The following is a 25,261-nucleotide window of genomic DNA, read 5'->3' as shown; positions in this document are numbered from 1 at the left end:
TACATGAGTAATAATAAATCATAATTTCAGAATATAATTCTTATCTATTATATCACGAGAATTAGAATATAATATACTATTTTGTTTAGATACTATGATTATTGATTATAATATTTTCATTTCGATATTTTTTTATAATGTAAATACCATTAAATATTCAATCAATTTTTCTAAAAATAATTATGTGTGTGTACAATACTAACTGTACGATATTAAATTGATTCAACTAAAACATGAATTTATGACGGTATTACAACTTTGCACATAAGTACACTGTATAAAAATACCATCTATTACTATGAGAATGGTCATATGTAAATTTAAATACAGTAGCAAAGTGAATTTATTTGCTGTACGTAAAAATAAGAAAATTAGTCATGATTAAATATAGGGTTATGTTGTTTATACACGCTTCTGCAGTTCTGTGTAAATTGTAGTTAATGATGCTGCATATACATATTACATAACATATTATTGCAAATTAATTTTATACTTGAAAATATGTAAATTTGTCACCATTAAATTGCTTCAAACATATTAATTTACAAACACCTTATTTAAATAAAAAAATGTCAATATTTTTAAGATCGTATCGGTATGAGAAATTTAATATCATGATTTTTTAATACAATATTTATAGTGAACTGTATTAATTAAATCATATTATGTATTAGTTGTCTATTAAATATTGTAGTGTAGTATAAATAATTCGTTTTTAATAATATTTTTAAATTGTTAATTTCTTTTTTCATAAAATACGACACTATTATAATTCGTTTAGGTACTTTTTTTCTTAAATTATATCACAACTCTATTTAATTATTTGACAATTTAATAATGCACAATATAACGGTTTTATAATCTACCGGTCTATATAGATCGTATATTAAGTTGATTATTGTTTTAATGCATATTATTTATAGTTATTACTTATTAGTTATTACATGTTAAAAACTAATGAGAAACCTTATTCTGATTGCTTACTTATTTTCGTAGAAATGATCATTGTTATCGGGCTATATTTTATACTTTGTGATAGGTATATACTACCTATATATTGTACATCAAGTGATTATTATGGACGAATAACACGTATTATTTATTAAGAATATATCGCAATTGTACACAAGGTATTTGTCAAATAAGTGGTAATAACGTTTTATGTTCGGGATATGGCTACATAATTATCATACTTTGGATAAAATTTAATTTCTATCGAATATTTAAAAAAAAAATAATTATAATGTAAAAATATGCCAACGGGAACAAACGAAATTGGTTCAGGGACTGACAATCGACTAAAACACTCGTGTCTTTTAGTATTCTTAATCAGCAACTAATCGTTATTTTATTGGTTTTGGTATTTTTTTTTTCTTCATAATTTTAATTCATTACAAAACTATATTGCCATTATTTTTTTTGTTATCAATTTTCAAAATTTTAATTTTTTCAATGATAAAACATATTTATAATTCCATATTTAGAAACAAAATATTCTTCAGAGTATTTCGATATAAAAAAAAAAAAATTTCAAATAAGGTAGTATATTTTTGTCACACATTTCAAGCATGTGGTAATATGTAACGTATAAGATAGGTACCTATAAATAATATTGGTAAAATTCTAAAAAAATAATTCTAGGTAATAAATTCTTTCCTAAAAAATGAGACTAGAATATCACTAATTATTCAACATATTGATCAACTTGCAGAGTTTGTAATGTTTATGTAGAAATTTGCTGTTCTTAAAAAAACACTAAAAATAATGTAAAAATAGAATGTGTAGTCTCGAACAATATTTGTTGAAAACACAATAATAATTGATCCACTTACCGTAAAATAATATTATATTTATTATATAATATAATTATGATTTATGTTTACTAATATACACGCGATGACATCTTTCGCATTTCAGACATATTCGGTTAACAAACAAGTGCCGGACGCAGCGAGTTCGGCAACTGCGATGTTCACTGGTGTAAAGGTCAATCAAAGGATTATTGGCCTGGACATAAATCATAACATTAACGATACAAGTTACTGTGAAAATGCCAATTCGGAGAGTAGACTCGAGTCGTTGGCCACGTGGGCACAAGACGCTGGAAAAAGTACCGGTATGATGCACTTAAAATTATTAATGTTGAGAATTTTTAAAAGTTTTAAAGTTAAGTATAACATCAAATTGTATTTAAATACGCCATTTAATCGCTTAGTGCTTATATCGTTTAATCATAACTTTTTTTATTGTATAGTAACTAAGATTATGTCGAGCATTTAAACAACACCTCGCAATTAATACAAATAATGCGTGGGCTATACATAATATTATTTAATTATTATCATAGACGTGGGTATTAACTATAGTTATACGAAGTTAAAAATCTTTTAAAATTAATATTTTCTTTTCATATTAACTTTAATATTAGTTAGTAACAATTTACTTTTATTATTTAGATTAACTAAATTAATTTTTAATTTAAACAATTTTGTGTTAACTTAACTTAACTTGAGTTAATTATTTTAATCAACTTGCCCCTGCCTTTGCATATTATATACATTATGTATTATAAAACACGTGTGTTAATGATGTGTGTAAATATTATACCTAATGAAGTAGGTGATGTATATAATTGTAAACATTTTATATACTTTACAATTACTTTTTTGAATCTTTTTAGTAGTTTTTTATTATAGGCATAATATTATTAAAAAGTATACTTGAATTTCACACCGCAAAATTAAATAAATCTACTCAATTGTTAACCGTCAATTACCGCGAAAAATTAAAATAAAACAAATGAAAACCGCAGAATATTGGAAACATTCCAAATAGTGTTTTTGGATATCATATCAGAATATTGTTAGTTGTTAGTTATTTAAAAATAAAGAAAACTATATATACCTACTAAAATAAATGAATAGGTATTATATTAGTATGTGATATGTTGATCATACAATTAAAAAACTCAATATATTATTATTATTCCCTACACGGTATTAACTGCTGCAGATAAATCAAACTTACTAAGTCCGTTGTATTAGGTAATGTATTTCTCGGACGTTTTAAAAATAATCATAGTTTCTATAAACATTTTATGTTTTTTGTGGAAAATATAAAAATAGTATTACACATAATTGTATTGTAAAATTCTCACTTGCTCGCGCCGTTTTGCTTCATTTCTGATATTAATTTTATATTACAAGTTTCAATTTAGAAAATATAGGTTTAGAAAATCGTACTTCGTTTAATAAAGCTATAATTTAATTAGTATAAAATAATTTTGAAAACCTTTAAAAATATATAAAGAAAGACATTTTGAACAAAGTTTGTAAATTCTTTTTATAATAATATAATATTATTACTATACTTACATAATATTATATTTTATGCATCAATTCAAATGTCAAAATCATACATCTATTACATTTTAGCCGTTAATTTATACTAAAGTAAAAATATATGATACAGCCTATATATATGTATATAACCTATAGTTTATTCTGTATTACTAATAGTAAAATTAATTACCTTCTGTAATCATTTATAGCAATATCTTAATATATATAAATCTCGTATCACAATGTTTGTCCTCAATGGACTCCTAAAACAATTAACCGATTTTGATGAAATTTTTTACACCGCGTGTAATTTGGTCCAACTTAAAAGATAGGATAGTTTTTTTTCAATATGTATTATTAATAATATGTGCTCAAACAGGAATATTGAGATTTACGATTTATAATATATATAAATGATGGTCTGTAAAATTCATACCATTATTATTAGTACGATGCCTTTACGGTATTAATTAATTTAACCTACTGTATTGCAAATAGTTAAATAAACTACTATAGCAGCAATATAAATGTGTAATAAGATATAGATAGATATTAGTAGTACAGCCTGATAGACCGTCTCCGTTCCATGATTTATCATTAAAATTATATCTAGGTATTACACATTCATTGAGTAGGTACACTATCGAATCCTACTACAGAGCAGCAGAGAGATTTTCTCTCTTTTTCGTTGTTGTATATTTTCGCATATCTCACGTACTCTATTCTTTATCTCTTTCAGTTACAGTAATATTCTCGGTTGTTTTTTTTCTTATCGCATTGGATTCGCAAAAAATAATATATAATAATTATCGGACGAACTAATACAAATACAAATAATTTTAATTCAAAAAAATTGCAATAGGTACTAAAGCCCATCAAACTGCAATTAAGATAAGAGCCTCCAATCTGTATGGTTTACTACGAATTGTTGTCATTATTCAATGTAGATTATAAGAAAATAATAATTTAATCAAGGTGGTTATATAGAGGTGTAAACACTTCGATAATAAAATGATTGAAAAATGTACACCACTTGTGATTTCCACCGGGAGCGCTGCCTACCCGATGAAGGCTCAAAATGTTCATATTCCTATACGAAAATATGATGCACGATGCTTGCAAAGCCATACAAATATGATTTATGAATTAAATTTAAATAATGAGTAACTTAGATGAATTTTAATTATCATAAATCTATCTTCAATAATATAATTATTATTAATTACCCGCATTTTTTTAGGGAAATAGTGTTTTGTGGAGCAGATATAGACATGCTGCCTAGCTACTAGTGTTATAATTAAAAATTACTATTTATTGTAACCATTTTCATATTAAGTATAAATTAAAATAATGGATAATTTATTATTTCCTTGATTTGCTACCTATCCTTAGTCTCTTTGTCATGATATGTTTATTTTTGTAAAAATATATTGTACTTATAATAACTAAAAATAAATAGAATAATTCTATGTATGGCATAATATTGAAAATACTAGGTATTACTAAAATATATATTTTAAATACTAAGTATTACTATTTATATTTAAAATATTATTACTCAATAGAAATATCTATTAAAATAGTATATGAATTACAAGTACCATATGCACATAATAATAAGTTTTAAGTTACACTATTTAAAATGAAAAATATAAATTATATCATGATATTATATATTATATATATATTTTATCATGAATTATATTATGGTATGAAGTCCATAGCCTTTGTAAATCCTAAATATACTAAATAATAAGCAAAATAAATGCTAAAATGCATTACGTGCCATAGAAACTGTTGTAGTTTTGAGTCCTCATCGGGTAGTCAGCGCTCCAGTGGCAGTTACAAGTGGTGTACTTTTTTCGGCCCACTATCATAATGGTACAATATATAGGAAGTGTTAACACCTCTATACATCCAACTTGAATTTAATCCAATAAAATATAACCCATGATAATATACTCAGTTCATATTTCATACTATCATACTTTTGTGCGAGTATAAAATGCATTATAACCTAACACGAGAATAATATACTAAGTTGAGTAATTTAGGAATTCGTTGAGCAACGTGATACAAAACAATTTTAACTACATTATTATTATTTTTTTTTTTATCGATTCTCTACTTCATATTAATTTTATTATTTCATACTATAACAACTTTTCATTTACTTCCAATGTTTACCATTATAATATAAAACATTATGACTGTCTATGCCTAATATCGTGTAACTTTACATATTTACGTTCAGCCCAGTTCACATTTAGCTTAGTTTTTATTTTAGATTAAATATACTTATTATTAAGTTTAAACGTGACACAATTTTTTTTATGTATTGTTGAATATGGTTTTTTCGATGTTTTAATATTGAAGCAAGTGCGTAAAAAATTACAATTTAAAAATTATCAAAGCTCGTTTTAAAATTAAAACATTAACAATAACGTCACACATAAAATGTTTTTACCATCAAATGTAATAATAAGCAAGTTCACTGACGTTTTCATCTAACCAAGTAAAACGAGAACAGTTAATCGTAAATTTGCTACCTACGTAACGCGCACTTGTAAATAATCAATATAATAATATAATAGGTTATGTTATTGGTATTCTGCGTAAACGTTTATAATCCAGACACATGACATGACGGTGATGGCTACTATAATCTTTTTGAGTGCAATTCTTCGTCTATATTATAAAATACGCGTGTAAATGCCGATGGTTAATGGTTTTGATGGTCAATGGCTATAAGTGAGGGTCGGATCTTAAAGCATAATAACTTAATATGCTTTAAAATCCGAGCCTTATTATTAATAAGCAACTAAAAAAAGTACACGATTGTTTTTAAAATGCAGAAAAGAAGTATACTTATTAAAAAAAAAAAAAGAACACGACTTAAAATTAACACGAACTGGTTATAAAAATGAATAAAAAAAATTGAAAAATCAATTTAAATTAAAAAAAGAATCAATTACCTTGTATTTCTCTAGATTTTCGCTAGTGAAACTGACTCTATATTTTCCGATGGAATATTTTTATACATAAAAAACGACTCTCTACATCCATTGAATTGATCGGTGCATACTTCATACAAGAGGTTTCAAATTACAACACTAAATATTAAATTGTGAAATGGTCGATATCGATGTTATAGGCATACCGACCGTGTAGATATTCTGCTATTGCTATAATATATGTAGATCGATAATCTTCACGTTTAATACATTTAATAAACAAGCCGATAACGAAAATAATAATGCAAACCTATAACGCATTCTGGGTTCTTACGTTTCTTATTAATTCAATTTTTTATTATTACTATAGTATAATAATAAACATATAAAAATTCTATAGCTGAAATAACTGAAAAAAGCAAAAATAAATTGGTTTATTTGGAATCAGAATGACGTGAAACGAATTTTTATATAAAAATTAGATTTCCATCTAATGTATAAAAAAAAGAAGCATATAATTTAAATTCCGAGTCCTATAGTTATAATCATATCTGTATACATATATTATGTATTATATATGTATAATATAATATATAATGTATTATAGTTTAAGAAAGTCTGAGGCCCTCGAGAGGCACATTTATATATTATAAATGTATAAACTGTTCCTACGATGAATGATGATATTTCGCGTCTTGCGCACAAAACGTAATTTTGTCAACACTCTCGGCATTTTCGAAACACTTTATTATACTTATTAGGTTAGCCCATACAACTTTGTTTATCTTATACGAAAAAAATTGTTAACAATATGCAATAAGCGCGTTCCGCCTCTTACGGTATAACTATCGTAGCCAGTCGTAGATATATTATATATGTGCAAATCTATAAGTATGTGTATGTGTAGTGTGTACCGTGTGATTGGAACTCCATTGTATTCAGTAGACGTTCAATATAATATGCAGATAAACGCGCGGCGCACGTCGCATTTTAAATTGTCTACATCCAAAATCAATATTGTCCATTTGTCGAAAAGTGATATTGTGCCAGCAAGTGTTTGTCCGCAATCGTTATTCTCACCGATAATTATCAAGCGGCTCTCCTTGATATCATACAATTAGGTACCTATAACCCGCGTGGGCCACAGCAACGGTAAGTCAACAAGTAGGTGCAAATACAGCTATTGCGTGCTGCACACGATTCGACGGCAGTATGGCAGTACACTTTTTAGAGGCAGAAGGGAAACCCACGTATTCCCTAAAATATGGGTTTGATAATCTGTTTTTCTTAGCTCATTTATACTCATGCAGTCATGCCTACGTCAATATTTAAGGGTTTTAAGGATTACAAATTAATTACTATAACGTACAATTCAATCACATCGTCTTCGTGATTATACAAACGGGTACAATTAATTTCGATCGTTCATAATACACAATCAAATTGATTAGTACAACATCATCTACACTATCTATAAATTACTATTATTACATAAATCGTTAATCTTATAAAATATTCGTAACAAGTAGTGCATACTGCATACACTACAATCGGCAAAATTTAAAAATGTATCATCATCGTATATAAAAGACCTACAAGACAACATTTAAATGTTAATATTATTATCATAATATGATGGCTATGAAAGGGCTGAGTTCCATTAGTAAGATCCAAAATATGAGCACGCTCGAGTAAAAAATCAATAAGGGAACAAAACCTCTGTGAACAGGTACGTCTACTTGAGAAATGACATAATGTGATACTTCCCAAGATTTACAGTAAGTCCGACACGTGTCAAGCTCTCAGTTACAAAATGAGTTGAGATCAGTCTGCAGTACACAAATACTGCACGGTCGTTAATGTAGTTAATATTAATTTAGAATTCAATATCGACTCGACGTATAAAAGAACTCTAGAATAGGAAAGATGAGTATTGAGAGAATTTATGAAGAGAGCAAAGAGTAGACGACCTCCTTTGGGAACACCAGAAGGTGTAGGTATTGAAAGTATGATTACTTCCTACAAGCCCGGATTAAGGGGGGGCCAGGGGGGGCCATGGCCCCGGGCCCACAACAGATATTAAACAATAGTGGGCCCCTGGCGAATAGTACTTTTTTTTTATTAAATCAGAAATATTTAGATATAGTAATAATAGTATATTTCGTAAATCAAAAGAAACATGTACACTGGTATATAATATATTATATTATATAAGAAAAAATACAAAGATTTGCAATGATAAAATATAAACTTATATCATTATTTTTATAATACATTAACGTTTCCTATAAGCTACATAGAGTAGATGTAATTAATACCGATGATATAATCAAAGAGTTTGCTGCCCAAAAATCAAGGAAAAATTATTTATAATAATATACTTTTTATTTTTGTATTTAAAAAAAATTAAATTTATAAACATAATTTTTTTTTGTCTGTATTATTTTTATTTGTGGGTAGCCAAAATTTTGATTATGGTTATGGGCCCCTAAAATTGTTTGGCCCCGGGCCCAAAATTATCTTAATCCGGGCTTGACTTCCTAGTATTGGAAGTATAGCGCCATCATGGACTGTTGGTATAATATTATTATAACAACAAAACATTATGTTACTATACAATATATGAAATTTTTACGCGGGAGCCGTAGGTAATATAGTATACCTTTTGTTCCGGTCAAATCACGTGACTCCGAAAAAAATATACAACCAGTATATTATTATAATATAATATTATTATCATCAAAATATGCTTTATAAATCGGGAATGAAATCTACGATGTAAATAATAACAGCTACATTCCTCTATGTATATAAAATATTAAAATAATAATATTAAGTAGGTACTTATGAACGTATTATGTAACAGACACAGCAGCTATAGTATACAATATACATTATCATTCATTACAATAAATTTATAATAACATTAATAGCCCGTCCGACAGATAATAGTGTTATAATATACTATTGATTTTTTTTCATACCAACACTCTAATATTATATAGTATTTTACACAGTAAAATATGTAATTATTTCGCCGTTTCATTCATCTTCGCAGTTGATATAATTATATGTGTACTGTGGCTTATACGTTATAACACGCATACATGCGAATATATTAACTATATTTAATTTACCATTAAGAAGGTAAACCTCGTCTGAAGTATGCCAGTATATCTGTGCAGTGTGCATAATTATTGTGTAAACCGGTTAAAGTACATAATTTTATACTTATATATTAACTATATATTACACTAGTTTATATTTTTGTATGTTTTATTCAAATTATATTTTAATTGTTGTTGTTGTACGATATAAGTCGGTTTATGGTTAAATATAAATAAATATTTATACATAAGTAAAGTACGTTAACAAAATAATTTTCATAGCTCTTATATATACTTATATTAAACTTAAATTAAGCCTATATAAAATCTGATCTGTTGAAACATTAAAACTTATAAATAAAAATACTTATTTTAAGCCGATAGATGGTTATCGGTGTATATTATTAGGTGTACACTGTACAGTCTATGGTATTATTTCAAAATTTCAAAGCATTACAACACGCAGCTTATGCATTATGTATATTACATATAGTGAATTATAATATATTGCCTAAATTTAAAATCATTGTTTAACTTTTTTACATGGTTATCAGAACTTTTTAATTTTTGATGGAAACTATACGAGTATATCACCCCAAAAACAATAATACCGTAAAAGCGGTATAGCGTTAATAGCACAGAAAAAAATAAAAATTATTCATGACAACTTTTTGAACGACTTTATCGGTTCGATTTTTTTTTATTAATCATCATCGTCGTCATATTGTGACATCTGCAGGGTTTGTTACCAACTCCAGGATAACTGACGCTACACCCGCCGCCCTGTACGCTCGGGCGTCGAATCGGAAGTGGGAATGCAACACCGCCATGCCAATGTCCGCGTTCAACTGCAAGGATATCGCAAGGCAGCTCATAGAAGACCGACCAGGACGAAATTTTAAGGTACGTTATTATAATATAAAATAATTATTTATAATATTATGTAAATTATAGGTATAGTATATACATTAATATTGTGTTCATTTACGAGACCCAATCAAAGTGTTTAAGTCATTAAAAGACACTTAGAGATTTAAGAAAGCCTCAAAACGTGTTGATGATGTTAAGTGAAAAATAATAATCTAAAAACTAATAAGTAATAATACTATTACAATTTTAAAGATGAAAATATTTTATACGAGTATAATAATTATAAGCACATTAATAAAATATTATATCCGCATATTATATGTTGTCTCTTTTTTACCATTTATAAAGAATAAAGATAATAATATTATTATCAAAATCACCTTATGCATTTTTATAAAATATTCATGATTTGATAAAAATTAAAATATATTATTATATCCCCAAAAAACATACGAGGTGAAATTATAATAATATTTTAACTCTCAAATTTGATAATAAATCAATTCACTTTAATAATAAAAATAAAAAAGTAAAATTTATGTTTCTGAACGTTAAATTTTTATACTACACATTAATAAGACGGAGATAACATATCCCGCATAATACTAATGTCTTCTTAGAGTAGAATATAATATATGCATGCATTTAACTAGATTTTATTTTTTGGTAAGTATGCCATTTTAACTAACCTACTGACCTAACCTAACTCGTAGTATAATGATTTACGATATTTCGTTAATTATATTATGATTTACTCACATTTTCATGTATTATCAAATGTTCTAAGCTCCATCTTCACGTGTGTTAACAGAAAACTATTAACAAAGTTGTACCTAGTTTAAATTAGTTTAAAAAACAAAACTTGCAATCGTTTACAATGTATACTTGTCATACTTGTTTAATAAACAAATAAAGACTTTTGGAAATAAGAATCATACACATTTTTAAGATTTTCCGATGGTGTGCAAGTTCTACATTAGCATCTAAACCTAATAACCTATAAACCTAATTCAATGATAACAAAGTGTTGGTCTTTAATTTTGCTCTGATAACTTAATACTATGTATGCATCATACTACTATGGTAGTGAATTTTCAACTCCTGTATTTCAACAGGTACTTTTAACATAAGAAAAATTTGATTCATTGTTATTACCGACAATCAATTTGATGTTAAAAACGATATTAACGAATGAAAACCAATTATAATTGAAATTTAACTTATATAATATATTAAAGGGTTTTTTTTTAATGTTTTCCTGTTTTTAATTTTTACCAATCTGTATAGTTAAAAAGGACTCAAATTAAGAATTACACAGAGCATTAACCATCCGTTCCAAACGTGGACTTACGTGTATAATTATTTTTCCAGTTACTCCAACTTTGTAAATCCAGCCCTATGTATAATGCATAATATTATTCAAATATTTTTAATTTTTATATATTTTATATTTTTCATTTAAATTATAATAATATTATAGTATTTTCTTTTCCCACATGTTTTCGTTTATTTTATATCTTTTCCTTGTTATTATTATGATTATTATCGTTATAATATCATTACGTCGCGTCTACTATACCTACGACCTACGTGTGATATCTCGTCTACTGACGTTGGAATTCGAATATTTTTAATTTCGGACCGCGGCAGACAGTTATTATCTGTCACACTGATTGTTAAATAATAATACCATATTGTTTTAAATAGCAATCATATCTTGTGGCGTCTAGAGACAATCTTCGTCAAGATAGCGTCTGTAATCGGCATAATCCATATATTATGCTATACGTGTTAATGTGTGAATACGCTTTTATTCTTAAAAAAATTATACGCGTTCGCTGATACGCAGCGTATATATGTCATAACTCATAACTCATAATAATATAATAATATTATTGTATTGCAAGCGTGACATAGTAGGAAACGATCAGATTATGCGTAAAATGTATACTAAACTTCCCGGTATGGGGTAACAATAATAACAACAATATTTTTTATACATATACCAACCTCATTCATTATAATAATATATATGTACCATACAGACGTGTTGTAGTCTACAGCAGTGGCGTAGCCAGGAGGGTATTTTCGAATGTTGAAACACCCCATTGATCATATTTATAACAACAATATGCTTTCATACCTAACAAATCTTCTATGCATTTATAACATAAATAGGTTTGGATAGGCTTACCTTATAATACATATAATATATACATTTAATGTCTGAGTCCGTTGTGATGAAATGTATATACCTATTTAAATAAACCAGTATATTACTATTGTTGAATATAAAGATTAAAAAAATATTAACTATTTATTATAATTATTTTGCTCTAAACCGCCTGAGGGAGATGGGGGACAGTTGTTGCAAATTGCATCACCTGCATTACAAGTTACCCGTCTGCAGGGTGACTGGCTCGAGTTTCACTGTATACTAATGTTCCTACAGTGTAGTATAATCTGCAGAAGAGATCAAGGGCCCGGGACTCAAATAAAAATACCCAAAGTATGTTTTTCTTTTGATAATATGTATAGGTAATATTTGATTAAAATTTTTGTTTTAATGATTAGTCAAAGATGTCCTCGAAAAAATGTACCTTTGGAAGTTTCAGAATATTTGACTACGTCATCGGTGTGATACCATTGATACTATTGAAAATATTTACCATAATTACATATACCTAAATTAAAATATATAACTTTGATCATTATGATTGTTTTGTAATTTTCAAAAATTTATTAAAAATAAAAAATAAAACGGTTATTATTATTGTATAGCGTGGCAATAACAGACCAGTCTCAAATATTTTAAAACACAAATATTTATATTAAAAACCCGAGTGTGCAGTTCATCTTGCTCGAGTTCATGTTATGGCCGGTATATTGCGTGTCCACCGTGTAATAACATTATTTATAATGCATTGTACCGATTTGTTTTTCGAAAACAGGTTATAATGGGCGGCGGCAAGAAATCGTTCGAAGCTAATTCACCGCCGAACCCGAAGGAAACGGTTGAAAAATCCTTGTGCGTGCGATCCGACCGCAGAGACCTGATCCGCGAGTGGATAGACGACAAGCAGTCCAACAACCTGTCGCATCAGTTCTTGACCAACGTACACGATATAAAATCATTAGATACGGAACAAACAGAATACGTTTTAGGTGAGTCTAATAACCTACTTTAACATAATAATATATGTACAGTATCATACACAGTAGACTTTCGATAGACGCTATCTATTCTATATTATCAGCTGACAGCTCGCACCCTGCACATAGATAATAAAGAATGGATAGGCCACGCCTATGCTTATAACATTAGGTGCGTCGTTCCTAAAGAGCAGATATCTTCTGTCTCACAAAGGTGCTTGTTATCTCAACTTTTGGTTATCACTTATTGAAAATCTGATATATATATATATATGGATTTTAAAAAAAAGCACCTACATTCATAAATTGTTTGAGAACGTATGATAAGGGCGAATGGCCTATCCATTCTTTATTATCTATGACCCTGCAGGAGCTTTTCGACCTTTGCCCGGGCGATAAGCTCTCGAGGGTTCAACGGCATTTCCTCCTCTCCTAACGATAAAACGATGAAACCGATAGGGAAAACGACATTTGCAGTCCATTAATGCATATATTATGTTGTCGCCTGAGCAGTCTATTTAACTGAGACTGTCGTACGAGAAGTCGCGTTGCCAGCTTTTGCGTTCCGTATTTGCTATAATAGGCGTGTCTCTGAACACATTTTTATTTTGTTGCCTTTTCGATACGGTGGTCGATCGCCCGTGTTAATATTGTAGCCTTTGAAACGTCCGTCCGGTGTTTCGTTCCCCGTCGTCTGAACTCGTGCTCGTCACTCAGACGAATTCCTATGTCCGTATATGTCCTGTCATGATATTATAGTATATAGTATAAATATCAATAGTATCGTTATGTACCGATAGTAATTATAACCAATAACTAATTATATAACCACGAATTTGACGTGTTCGTCGAGGCCAGCAAACAACCGTTTAACCGCGCAGGTTAAAATATATAACATATATTTATATCTGGTTTTATTTAATCTGTGGCGATATACTGTATTGTCATATTTATTATAATTATGATTATTGTTGTTATTTTACTGGCGCCCGTCATAAATATTCAACTCATTTTATTAACTGTATAATATAATCATTATAATATTATGACGTGTATTATAAGCATTGAGTGTATCTTATGCATTTTAATATTGTGGTCTATTATCGTATTTTACTCTTATTCATACATTGTCGTACAATAATGCTCTCAAGTTTACATGATGGTTGCTACTTGGTCACCGGCCGTTTTCATGTACAAAAATTATATTATTTACTTGGGTTTTAATTTTGTAAGTGCATATTTACTCATCCTAGAACCAAAGCCAACCGCCCAGCACCCATCGTATTACAGTATAAGATTCGATTCTTAATAGTTATAACCGATGGACGAATTTTGTAGGCGAAATGGGGAAAATATGAAATCATCGTTTTAAATTAATTATTGACTATAAATTGTTGTTTTTACACATTACTAGTTTAATATATTTTATTAAAATAAATTAGGTGTTTTTGTTATTTTCGGTATAACCTATAATCTGTTTGTATTTGTATTGGTTATTAAAATTAGTGCCCGACGATATAAATTCGATAATTTTGATTGTAAAATGTACATAGGTATTATACTTATGAAATATGAATTAAAACCACTAAAATAACTTTTTAAAAACTAAGTTATTTTTAAATTTTACTTAAAATGTTTGTTCTACTTATTTTTTCAAATGAAGAGAGTCCTTGATTGATACTTAAGTCTTATAATAGAGTTTTTTTTATACTTAAATACGTCGCAACTGTTCCGGATAATTTTGAATTTCATACATCACATCCAATCATAGGCGTGCGCAGGATTTTTGTCGGGTGCAGCATACATTTTTAACCAGCCCTAATGAACAATAAGCAGCCCACTTATTTCCTCAATATAACCCCCTCCCCCCTCCGAATTCTGTTTTAATTAATTCTTTTATTTCTGATTCTTTTTGATTTGAAAAAAAATCATTTATCTTGTGGCACTTTTCACCAGTCTTCAACAGTAAAAGTCTTTTTTTTTGCAAGAACTTTTTCCTGACCACCGAGTCGTTTACTCGACATGGTATGAAAAATGAAAATGACTAACAAGTAACAGAACACTAAGACGAGGTCCGATTTGAAATAAAATAAGACTGTTAGATTGCAGTAACACCGAAATATTGTTATAAAATTACAAATTTAATAATATAATAGTCAATTAGGTTATATGAATATGTGATTACTGATTGCTGGTTATAAGTTAATAACTTAATATGGACAATATTTGTTTTCGTATCACTGCACTGGTTGGATGGTTAATGCGCTATTCTCATTGTTGTTGTGTCTGTGTCTGTAATCTAGTGTGCACGTCGAATTTCTCCAATACTACCCATCTATTTTAGTAATTACAATCTAATTAATTTGGTCAATCAGTATTTTTATTTCTACATTTTTTGTTCATTTTCCAGATTTGATCATTTATGTTTTGAAAATTACCTAATACTATTTCCTCGACTCATTGTCAAATCGTAAAGTACCTATTATTTGTATCAACCTATGAGACTTAGAAAATATTTTTGGTATCCTAACTTTTCGTATTTTTTTTCGCCAAAAACGATAGTACAAACGAAAATTGGCGCAGATCATTGGTTTTGAAGTTAAAGGCATTTGAAGAATATAATAGTTTTGATTAATAACCTGTAGATAGGTTTTCATAATTTTTAATTAACAGTGTCGTAATGCAATTATTAGTGCAGCATATGAGAGTGTTAGTAGTAAAGAGTTTCCCGATACATACATCAAGATGTAATAAAATGTTCCACGTTTTTACACCAATTAGAAAAAAATTTAATAGGTTTGTCGTCAAAGTTATTATTTGTGGTGTACATTTAAGATTTGATTATTCTAAATAGGCGGGACCTGTTTCGCCCAAAAATGACCCTCACCGTTTCGCCTGGGTACCCTTTTCGCCAAAAATTTGTTTTTATATGATTCCCGTTTCGCCCAGAGTAGTTTAGATTGATTTAAAATTAAGTTGGTAATGATTATAATATTTGAGTAGCATTTAGCATGTAACAAAATTGAAAACTTGGTTGTTTTCTATATTTATTAACTTTTATTCAAATCAATTTATTACAATTTTAATACAAAAAATAATAATAAATGAAAATAATACAATGGCAATACTTTTATAATGTCATATGAAGAATAATAGTAATATATAATAATCTGAGCGGGTGTAACAATATTAGCCAGAGGAATATAAAAAAAAACAAATATAATATAATATAATATTATATAATATATTATATAATATAAAGATAGTAATCTGTTTTGTGAAAACAACAATCTTACCTGATATAATATATAAAAATTACTATGGTGATCAAAGAACAGCTTCGTTAAACTAATGGGTAGTGTTAAAATAGACTGATGTAATCGCCTAGCAAACAAGCAAAAATAACGTATCTATATGTATATTACTAGTCGTTGCCGTTATAAATAATATTGTTATCATTTTAATTTGGGAAATACGCAAAAATATACTATGGATGACGAGCACGATCACTACAAACACTAACAAAATATATAGGTATCGTATTGCAACAGCGGACGCACGTTGCCGATACGGGAAATGTCGTGTTAGTAGGCTGTTGGGTATAAGTGGTTTTACTTATAGTTCCGTATTTCAACGGCTGATGCGCGTTGCCGGCACAGTAAGGTAAAATGGGTAATAAAATAAAAACGCGAAGTTAAGTTACAATCGGTTTCTCTTACTCGATCCGTATTGCAACGACTCATATTCGTTGCCAGAATCGTACCGTAAAACGGAAGAAAATGAAAATAAAGTATAAGTGGTGAATGTTATTAAATACCCGTGGACACGTGGAGAAATGTAAGTATATAGTTATCGTTTGCAACGCCTCTTCAGCTGTTGACAGTAACGAATGTACACAGGACCCCACCGTGTCACTAGCTTTTTGTTTAGGAAGGCTTTGGTGTCGAAAGTGGGATCTCTTCATCTCTGGCCCCTATTTGGAGGCGTACTGCGAGTACGGTTGGTGGTAGCGGTTCGAAATGGCAATTCATAGTTTCGCTATTTTAATAAGTTTTTTTTCATAACAATTTATGCCAGACGGGTGGATAGTTTATAAGATTAAATATCATTATAATTATTAGCAAATGTCTTGTAGAAGTTTCTTTTATTAGCTGATATTGACTAAAAATATGGTTCTTACCAAAAACCACTGCTGCACCGCGCCATCTATGGAGAATTATGTCGGGTGCAGTACCGTGTTTAACTAATAATGTGATACGAGAGTGCGACACTGCCTACTGTAATGGATGTGTCTTGTTACAAGCATTATCCAAAAAACACCACAAGGAGGCGATACACTTTGTTTTCCAAAATTTATTTTTCGTAAAAGTGGTACATTTAACAATTTTAAAATTTAGTCCACAATATTTATAAAAACATTATTAAAAAATCAAATTTACATTATTATAAAAATTTACACATATAATAAAATTGATTTTAATCGTTTAAAATATATTTGTTAATACCTACAGTCTACACTTTATAGTTTATTTTTAAAATTATAACACATGCTTTTAATGAATTCCTTGCGAATAATTATCGGTATCTCGTTATTTGTTTCTGATTGTGTACTAGCCTTTAAATTATATTTGCATCTTTTGATGTCTGATATTTTAACGCATTTATGTATATATTTGTTTGGACTAAATTTATCAAAATTTCCCTTTATAGATGTTGATCGATTTCAATTCGATAACGACTGGATTTCTTATGTGTTATCTGCTATCGATTTTACATATTATTATTTATAAACGATATTTATTTTGACTTAATTTTTCTAAATCAATTACCCGTAAATGTATTACTATAGATTTTACAACGTTCCTTAAAATATAATAGATATTTGACGGGACTATTTCCAACTTAATTTCAAATTGATTTAAGCTACTCTAAGCGAAATAGGATTCATATAAAAACAAAATTTGGGCGAAATGGGTATCCGGGCAAAACGGTGAAGGTCATTTTTGGGCGAAACGGGCTACGCCATTCTAAATAATACTCCATTAATACAAAATCATTTCACCTGATATCAGCTATAGTTACCTGTCATAGCGACCGTAGCGATCGAATGACTTAGGGCAGAGATCGGGACCTTTTCGTATAAATGAGCCATTTACAAAAAACCAAAAAAATCACAGGCTATGATTTTCAAAAGAGCCGCAATGGTTATTATAAAAAACATAACATATACTCCTAGTACAAAAAACAATTAATATACAACCAAAAATATTAGCATTACATAAATATAAAATATAAAAACACATTTTAGAGTAACACACTGATAAAACAAAACAGATGAAAAATTGAATTAACATCACTTTACTAACCAATCAGAATGCATTAGGTCGAACCATTAAGTATAAGTATTAATAATAATGTATTTATTATTTAGGAATATTTGCAAATGGGACAATGCCAATGGAATATACTAGAAACAAAAAATTTTTAGAAACACCATCACTAGAAATGATGACCGAAACAGCAATAAAAGTAATATCAAAAAATGAAAATGGATTTTTTTTGATGGTATGTATATTTTCTAAAATTAATAAAAAAAATATGAAATTGAAAATTTTAATAACTTACAAAATAATCTGCCACCGTATTTAGTATTAATAAATTCTTTTTAATTTGCTCTGAGGAAAATTATAATTATAATATCGCGAATTAATCTTAATATAAATATACTTTCGAAATTTAAAAAAAAATTAAGTGTTCTTACGCCTAGACTGTGCATTTAAACTATACTGTAAATTATCCTATTAGGCTTCAGTAACTATAATCTGTCTCACGAAAGAAAGGTACCGTTTCGCACATATAGACTGTTGACCACGAACCACCTGCGGCACGACGCATTACCAGATTGGGAAAAAATTACTTTACTACCGAGCTGTCTCGAACTATCCCAATCTGGTGGTGCGTTGTGACACGGGTGGTCCTCGGTTCACAGTCTACATGTGCGAAACGGTACCTTTCTTTCGTGAGACAGATTATACGTATAGCAATTAACAAGTTTATAATTAAAATTTAATGCTTTTAGAATTATTATTGGTTAAGCTATGAATGAAAGTTTGTTATTCGTTAATTATTAATTCGATTCTTAATTCATTAACTTGAAAATTTAGTTCATTAATTTCAATTATATTAATTTATTATATTTTATTGTAGGTAGAAAATGGTTTAATTGATGCAGCACACCATTTAAGCATGGCCAGATTAGCCCTAGATGAAACTGTAGAATTTGATAAAACAATCAGTACCTCAATCAAATTGCTAAAACAGTTGAACATGCTAGATGACACATTAATAATTGTAACCAGTGACCATGCAAACACATTATCAATTAACGGATATCCAAAGCGAGGAAATAATATTCTTGATGTGGCAGGAACGTCGGAATCAGACTATGTTAAGTACACTACATTAACATATTCCATTGGATATGCTAAATATCCAGTATACAGACGTTCTGGTTCATTAGTCATCAGACAGGATCCAACAGCAGTTAGTAGTACATCTAGTCACGATTATGCTCAACAAGTCGGTATTCCAGAAGAAACGGGAGTACACGGTGGAAGTGACGTTGCAGTATATGCCAAAGGTAAATCTTTAACAGAAAAGTAGTTTATAAATTTCTTATTCAATTCTTTGTTATAGGACCAATGGGACATCTGTTTCATTCTATTCACGAACAAAATTATGTTGCTCATGCAATAGCATATGCAACAAAAATTGGTTTATACCGAAGTGAACCAGTACAGAACCATTCTTATACACATTTTTCCAACATTTATCTTATATGCATATTCATTTTGACATTGTTTTGTTTGAATTAAGTCGTAATAGTATTAAGATTTCGATACTAATTTTATTGATTATTTTTTAAAATTGATTGTTTTATTTATTATTTTTATATCGAGGTAGATATATATTGTTTTTTTTTTTTTTAATTTAGGATTTTTATATTTAATAAAATGTAATTACTATTAAAATAATGAATATTTCTATTCAAAACTTCACACAGTAAACTAACATTAGGACGATGCGGAAGAAAAAGGCATAATTTTATTCTAAAACACGAATGTGTAATTACTTATCGCAACTATTATAGTAATAGCTTGAAATAACGGTTTAATCCTGAGATTGCATGTACATAACACGGGTGGAGTAACCATATTCATTGTCGTACCTAAAAAATAAATAAATAATAAATTAGTGCATGATCAATTTTATTTTAATTAAACTTCATTACTATGAGATAAGTTTGACAAATTGATCGTTCAATGAAATTCCCGCTTTAGCGTCATAGATTGATGAGTGGGTATCACCGATGAAATCAGAAGACACAACTTCATCTTCAGTGTAACCCAAAATTCCCTTCAATGGTCCTGTTGCTGCTTCCTTAACCTTATCCTTGATATCTTGGTAGGATGCTGGTTTTGCAAGTCTAAACACTGTAATGATAGCCACATATAACTATAATAGTGGCATCATCATAATCCCTTATATATACTTAGTCGCACATATGTTCATAGTGTTCATACGATAGTAGAAATCTGTGATCAGACATTGTTATGTCCTTTGACCATTATCTAAATTTATTACCCTACCCGGTTAAGTTAGGGCCTACCGGCTCAGAAGACACCCATCGACCATCGGGCACTGGAATACAACGACACTCTCTCTACGTGTGCCCTTGGTGATGGTTATACATGGAGAACCAATTTATGTACGTTAAAAATAAAAGTTTTTGTGTTTTAATTTACAAATAATAAATTTATAAATCTATTACTTAACTTGTGTTTCTTAATTAACATTATATTTAAGTGAATTAACATCAGACCTATCTATTATTCCTACACTTGCTGCACTCAATCGCTAACAAGTCTACAGTCAAGCTAAGGAAAGATAATTCACTAGGTATATAATAGAATTCCTTATATGTATGTATACATGTATCTGTATGCGTGTGCAGATATACATATAAGAGGGTAGTAATTCGAATTGTGTGCGCAATATGTATACATGGTAAATCTTATATAAACAAAAGGAAGAATATTACAATAATCGTAATTTAAAAATTAATAATATAAAATATATATATAAATTGCGCAGCTTCTGTCTTTTTGATTTACTACAACACATAACAAAATGGACATTATTATTTTGTTTTTTTAATTTAAGTTTAAACAATTAAACTCTAATTATAAATGAGCTGTAAGGATTCTATACATACTTATGAATAATTTTTCAATACATGAAAATATTCATCGGTTTCAGTAGTCTTATGTTATACCACACCATAACAAATGTAAAGTTAATTGTTTAATTTAAAGTTTTAAACACAATTATTATACTTTACTAAATAACAAAAGAATGGAGAATTATAAGTTATATTGATTTAAAAATGATTTACATTTCTTATCCAGTAAATAAGGATTTTTAATGGAAATTATAGTTTTAAAAAAACCTAAACAAATAATATGTTTATTAACTCACTCTACAGTCAAATCAACAACAGAAACATTAGCAACTGGTACTCTGAAAGCCATTCCAGTTAATTTACCATTAAAATCTGGGATGACTTTGCTAACAGCCAAGTTTGCTCCAGTAGATGCTGGAATGATGTTTTGGGCAGCATCTCTTCAATCTCTCCACAACTATAAAGAAGAAAATGTTTAAATCACATAATAATATAAAAGTTGGAATTGATAAAAACTAACATTTTCAGGTGGTCTATCAACAATTTTTAAGTGGCGGTGGTTGCGTGAACTGTAGTCATAAGACCCTCAACAATTCCAAAATTGTCATGAATGACCTTGGCTAATAGAGCCAAGCCGTTAGTCGTACATGAAGCATTAGATACAACTTTGAATGATGGATTGTACGCTTCCAAGTTGACACCAACAACAAACATTGGTGCATCAGCACTTGGTGCAGAAATGATAACTTTCTTGGCTCAACCTTCCAAGTGATCAGAGGCTTTTTCAATTGTGGTAAACACACCAGTGGATTCTACTACGTAATCAGCGCCAGCAGATCCCCATTGGATGGCTTTAGGATCGCGTTCAGAGAACACCTTGATTTTGTTTCCTAATGATTTTGAAATATATTAAGTAAAAATGAAACTTTTTTTTTATCAATACATAAATATCAAATTATAAACTGTAAAATATTTACAATTCACGATAAGAACATCTCCATCAACAGAAACTTCGCCCTTGAAACGTCCATGAGTAGAATCGTACTTGAACAAGTAAACCATAATATATTCAATACCAATGAATGGATCGTTGATGCTAAAACTTTGGCACCCTTTTTCAACGAAGCTCTTAAAACTAATCGACATGTTCGACATAAGTGGTTTTTTATTATTGTATTACCTAAAAATTATAATTATAGTAGACAATTAATTTAACGGTTTCTATAAACTAATATAATCGCATATACCTAATAGACAACTAATATAACAATGGTATCATAAGCTAGTATAATCGCTTGTATATCTGAAACGAAGATACTTAAAACTTAATATACTATTTAGTATTAATTCATACATTGATATCGTAGGTAGGTACGATAGGTAAAGAATATACATGTGTCAAAAATACAGTGTAAAACAAGATTCAAGCATTAAAAGTATTATTATGATGGTATAATATAAATATAATAAGCAACAAACAAGGTTTTCAAAGCAGAAATTTGGATTGATTAATTTAATTATTTAATGTGCCGTCTTCACGATGAAGCGTTGGATGCGATCCGCGGTATACTTTCCGCCTATGATTACAACTTTAAGCTCGCGTTTTTATAGACCCATATGGTTGCTACATCGTTAATAGACAACTTGTCGAAGGCGCTGATGAAAATGTTACATTCATAAAAGCACCACTCACTTCTGCAAGGTGCCACTCCCACTCAGGTGAAAATTTGTTTTGCACTACGGTACATCATAGCAATGATGAAGTTCAATTCCGACAGTCCTGTTCGACATCGCATTAGTCCACGCTAATGACAGATGTGCTACACAGTAAACAGTGCTGAATTCCTCGTCTCAGATCAGCGAGATGACGCTTGCGTGTTCTATCTGCCTCCTTGAATACGGCTCCTCGTCCGTGGACCATACCAGTAAGCGACATGACAGACACACTAGTTATGCCAGTGTCAAATTTATTTATTTTATTAATAACACTTCGGCCTTCGTGAATATCGTGGATCGTTTTTGATTTTCCACCCTCGCACTTGCCGATCTTAAGTTCAACGTAACGTCTCCAGTAGTCTTGATACTCGGTATATCCTATATTAGACTGTCAGCAAGTAAATATTGACGAGACACCCCCCCCCCCTAGTGCATTCAGTTCGATATTTGGTCGGATCCTCATCGGACCACTTTCGGCGGAGATCACCTGTCATCTTCTAGCCACAATGCAAATTTTGGATTGTCGAAGAACCGGATGTGTTATTTTCTTCGTTCGCCGACAATGGTTGGAGTAAAAGTCAATTCCACACCAAACACTGCACACGCCTAATGGTATCCGTTCGTTTTCAAGTACCATTGCCAACGCGTATGCCGTTGGCGCAGTTGTCTTTCCCTGGATCTCGTTCCGTCGCAATTGAACGGTTCGAATCTTTTGAGCGCAAGTTGAACTCCAGTAACGTCCTGCGTTGAGCGTATTTTGATGAGTTTATATTAATGGTCGCTCGGCTATATGTCCGTGATAGCAGCGACATCGGCGTGATAAATCATACACCTGTAAAAACAGACAAAATCGGACTAGGATTTTTCTTGGAACGTAAGTGTGAAATGATCATAAAATAAGCATACATAAAGGTTATTACCGAAAGGAAATTGAAAACATACGGGGAAGTGATAATTACATTTTGCTAATTAAAAATAAACACACAACGTTTTCAAAACGTATCTGGAGGCGGAAATTCAGAACAAAGAAAAATACAAATCCAACAAATAAATAATATGTTAACTGTTTTGTACTTTACAATGTGCATTGATTATAGTGTGAATAGATTGTACATTTCATGACCGATTTATTTTTGTACCTAACGTTATAATCTCCGAAAATTTCGGTGTGAACGGCATTATTTTCAGTCCAGCCAAAAGGCCAATTTTCAAAATATTCAGAAATATTTACAATATTATAATATAAGATATAATTATATAATTATAATTATAATTCATATATATAATTACATATATATAATTCAAAAATGTATATAGATAAATACAGTTTTATTTTAGAGCTATATTTCGCAAAAATCGTATAAAATATTAAGTGTTTTGTCATTCGTCAAAGGTTAGGAAATACTGCAATAACCATTGGCGCAATCACATTAAACATTAGTCATCTAAATTTAAAAAATAAATTATTTTTTGAACGTAGAATTTCAATAATATTGTTAATAGCAAAATTATTATACATAACTTAAAAATCGTATTGTTTAAACCTTTTAAACTCTACCGTCAACGGTGTTAACGAAGATAAAAATACAAAACATTTATATAACCTACCAAAGTGGCTAGTAAAAACAATTGTTGGGATTTGAGTATTTCATAGATGCAAATTGGCGTGTGTAGATAAGTAATTAAAAAAAGCGGGCAAGTGGGTACTGTTCTGCTGTACATTAGGGGGTGGGGTGGACCTCGGACTAGAGTAGGTTAAATTTGAATGCAATGATAGGTATCATTGTAAAACGAAGATGATTTGTCAGCCTAGGATATAATTTCGAGTGGTTGGTGAAAAAGGTGGTTTATGTTTTAATGGCCTGATTACACCAAAAT

The 25,261-nt window shown here is 29.5% G+C and overlaps 1 protein-coding gene across 1 annotated transcript in view; it reads left to right on the top strand.

Moving 5' to 3' along the window:
• Window positions 1-20,691, top strand: part of LOC114124903 (alkaline phosphatase-like) — a 30,491-nt gene extending 9,800 nt beyond the window's left edge. Inside the window, exons 3-8 of the mRNA XM_027988348.2 lie at window positions 1,918-2,116; window positions 10,142-10,305; window positions 13,224-13,437; window positions 18,857-18,990; window positions 19,633-20,065; window positions 20,122-20,691. Of these exons, the coding sequence (XP_027844149.2) occupies window positions 1,918-2,116; window positions 10,142-10,305; window positions 13,224-13,437; window positions 18,857-18,990; window positions 19,633-20,065; window positions 20,122-20,300 (1,323 nt within the window). The 3' untranslated portion in view covers window positions 20,301-20,691. The remainder of the gene's footprint in view (window positions 1-1,917; window positions 2,117-10,141; window positions 10,306-13,223; window positions 13,438-18,856; window positions 18,991-19,632; window positions 20,066-20,121) is intronic.
• The last annotated feature ends 4,570 nt before the right edge of the window (window positions 20,692-25,261 follow it).

This window comes from Aphis gossypii, chromosome 3, assembly GCF_020184175.1.
Source record: "Aphis gossypii isolate Hap1 chromosome 3, ASM2018417v2, whole genome shotgun sequence".
Classification (NCBI taxonomy): Eukaryota; Metazoa; Arthropoda; class Insecta; order Hemiptera; family Aphididae; genus Aphis; species Aphis gossypii.
Note: the sequence above shows the minus strand (reverse complement) of the source record. Positions and strands in the feature narration are given on the sequence as shown.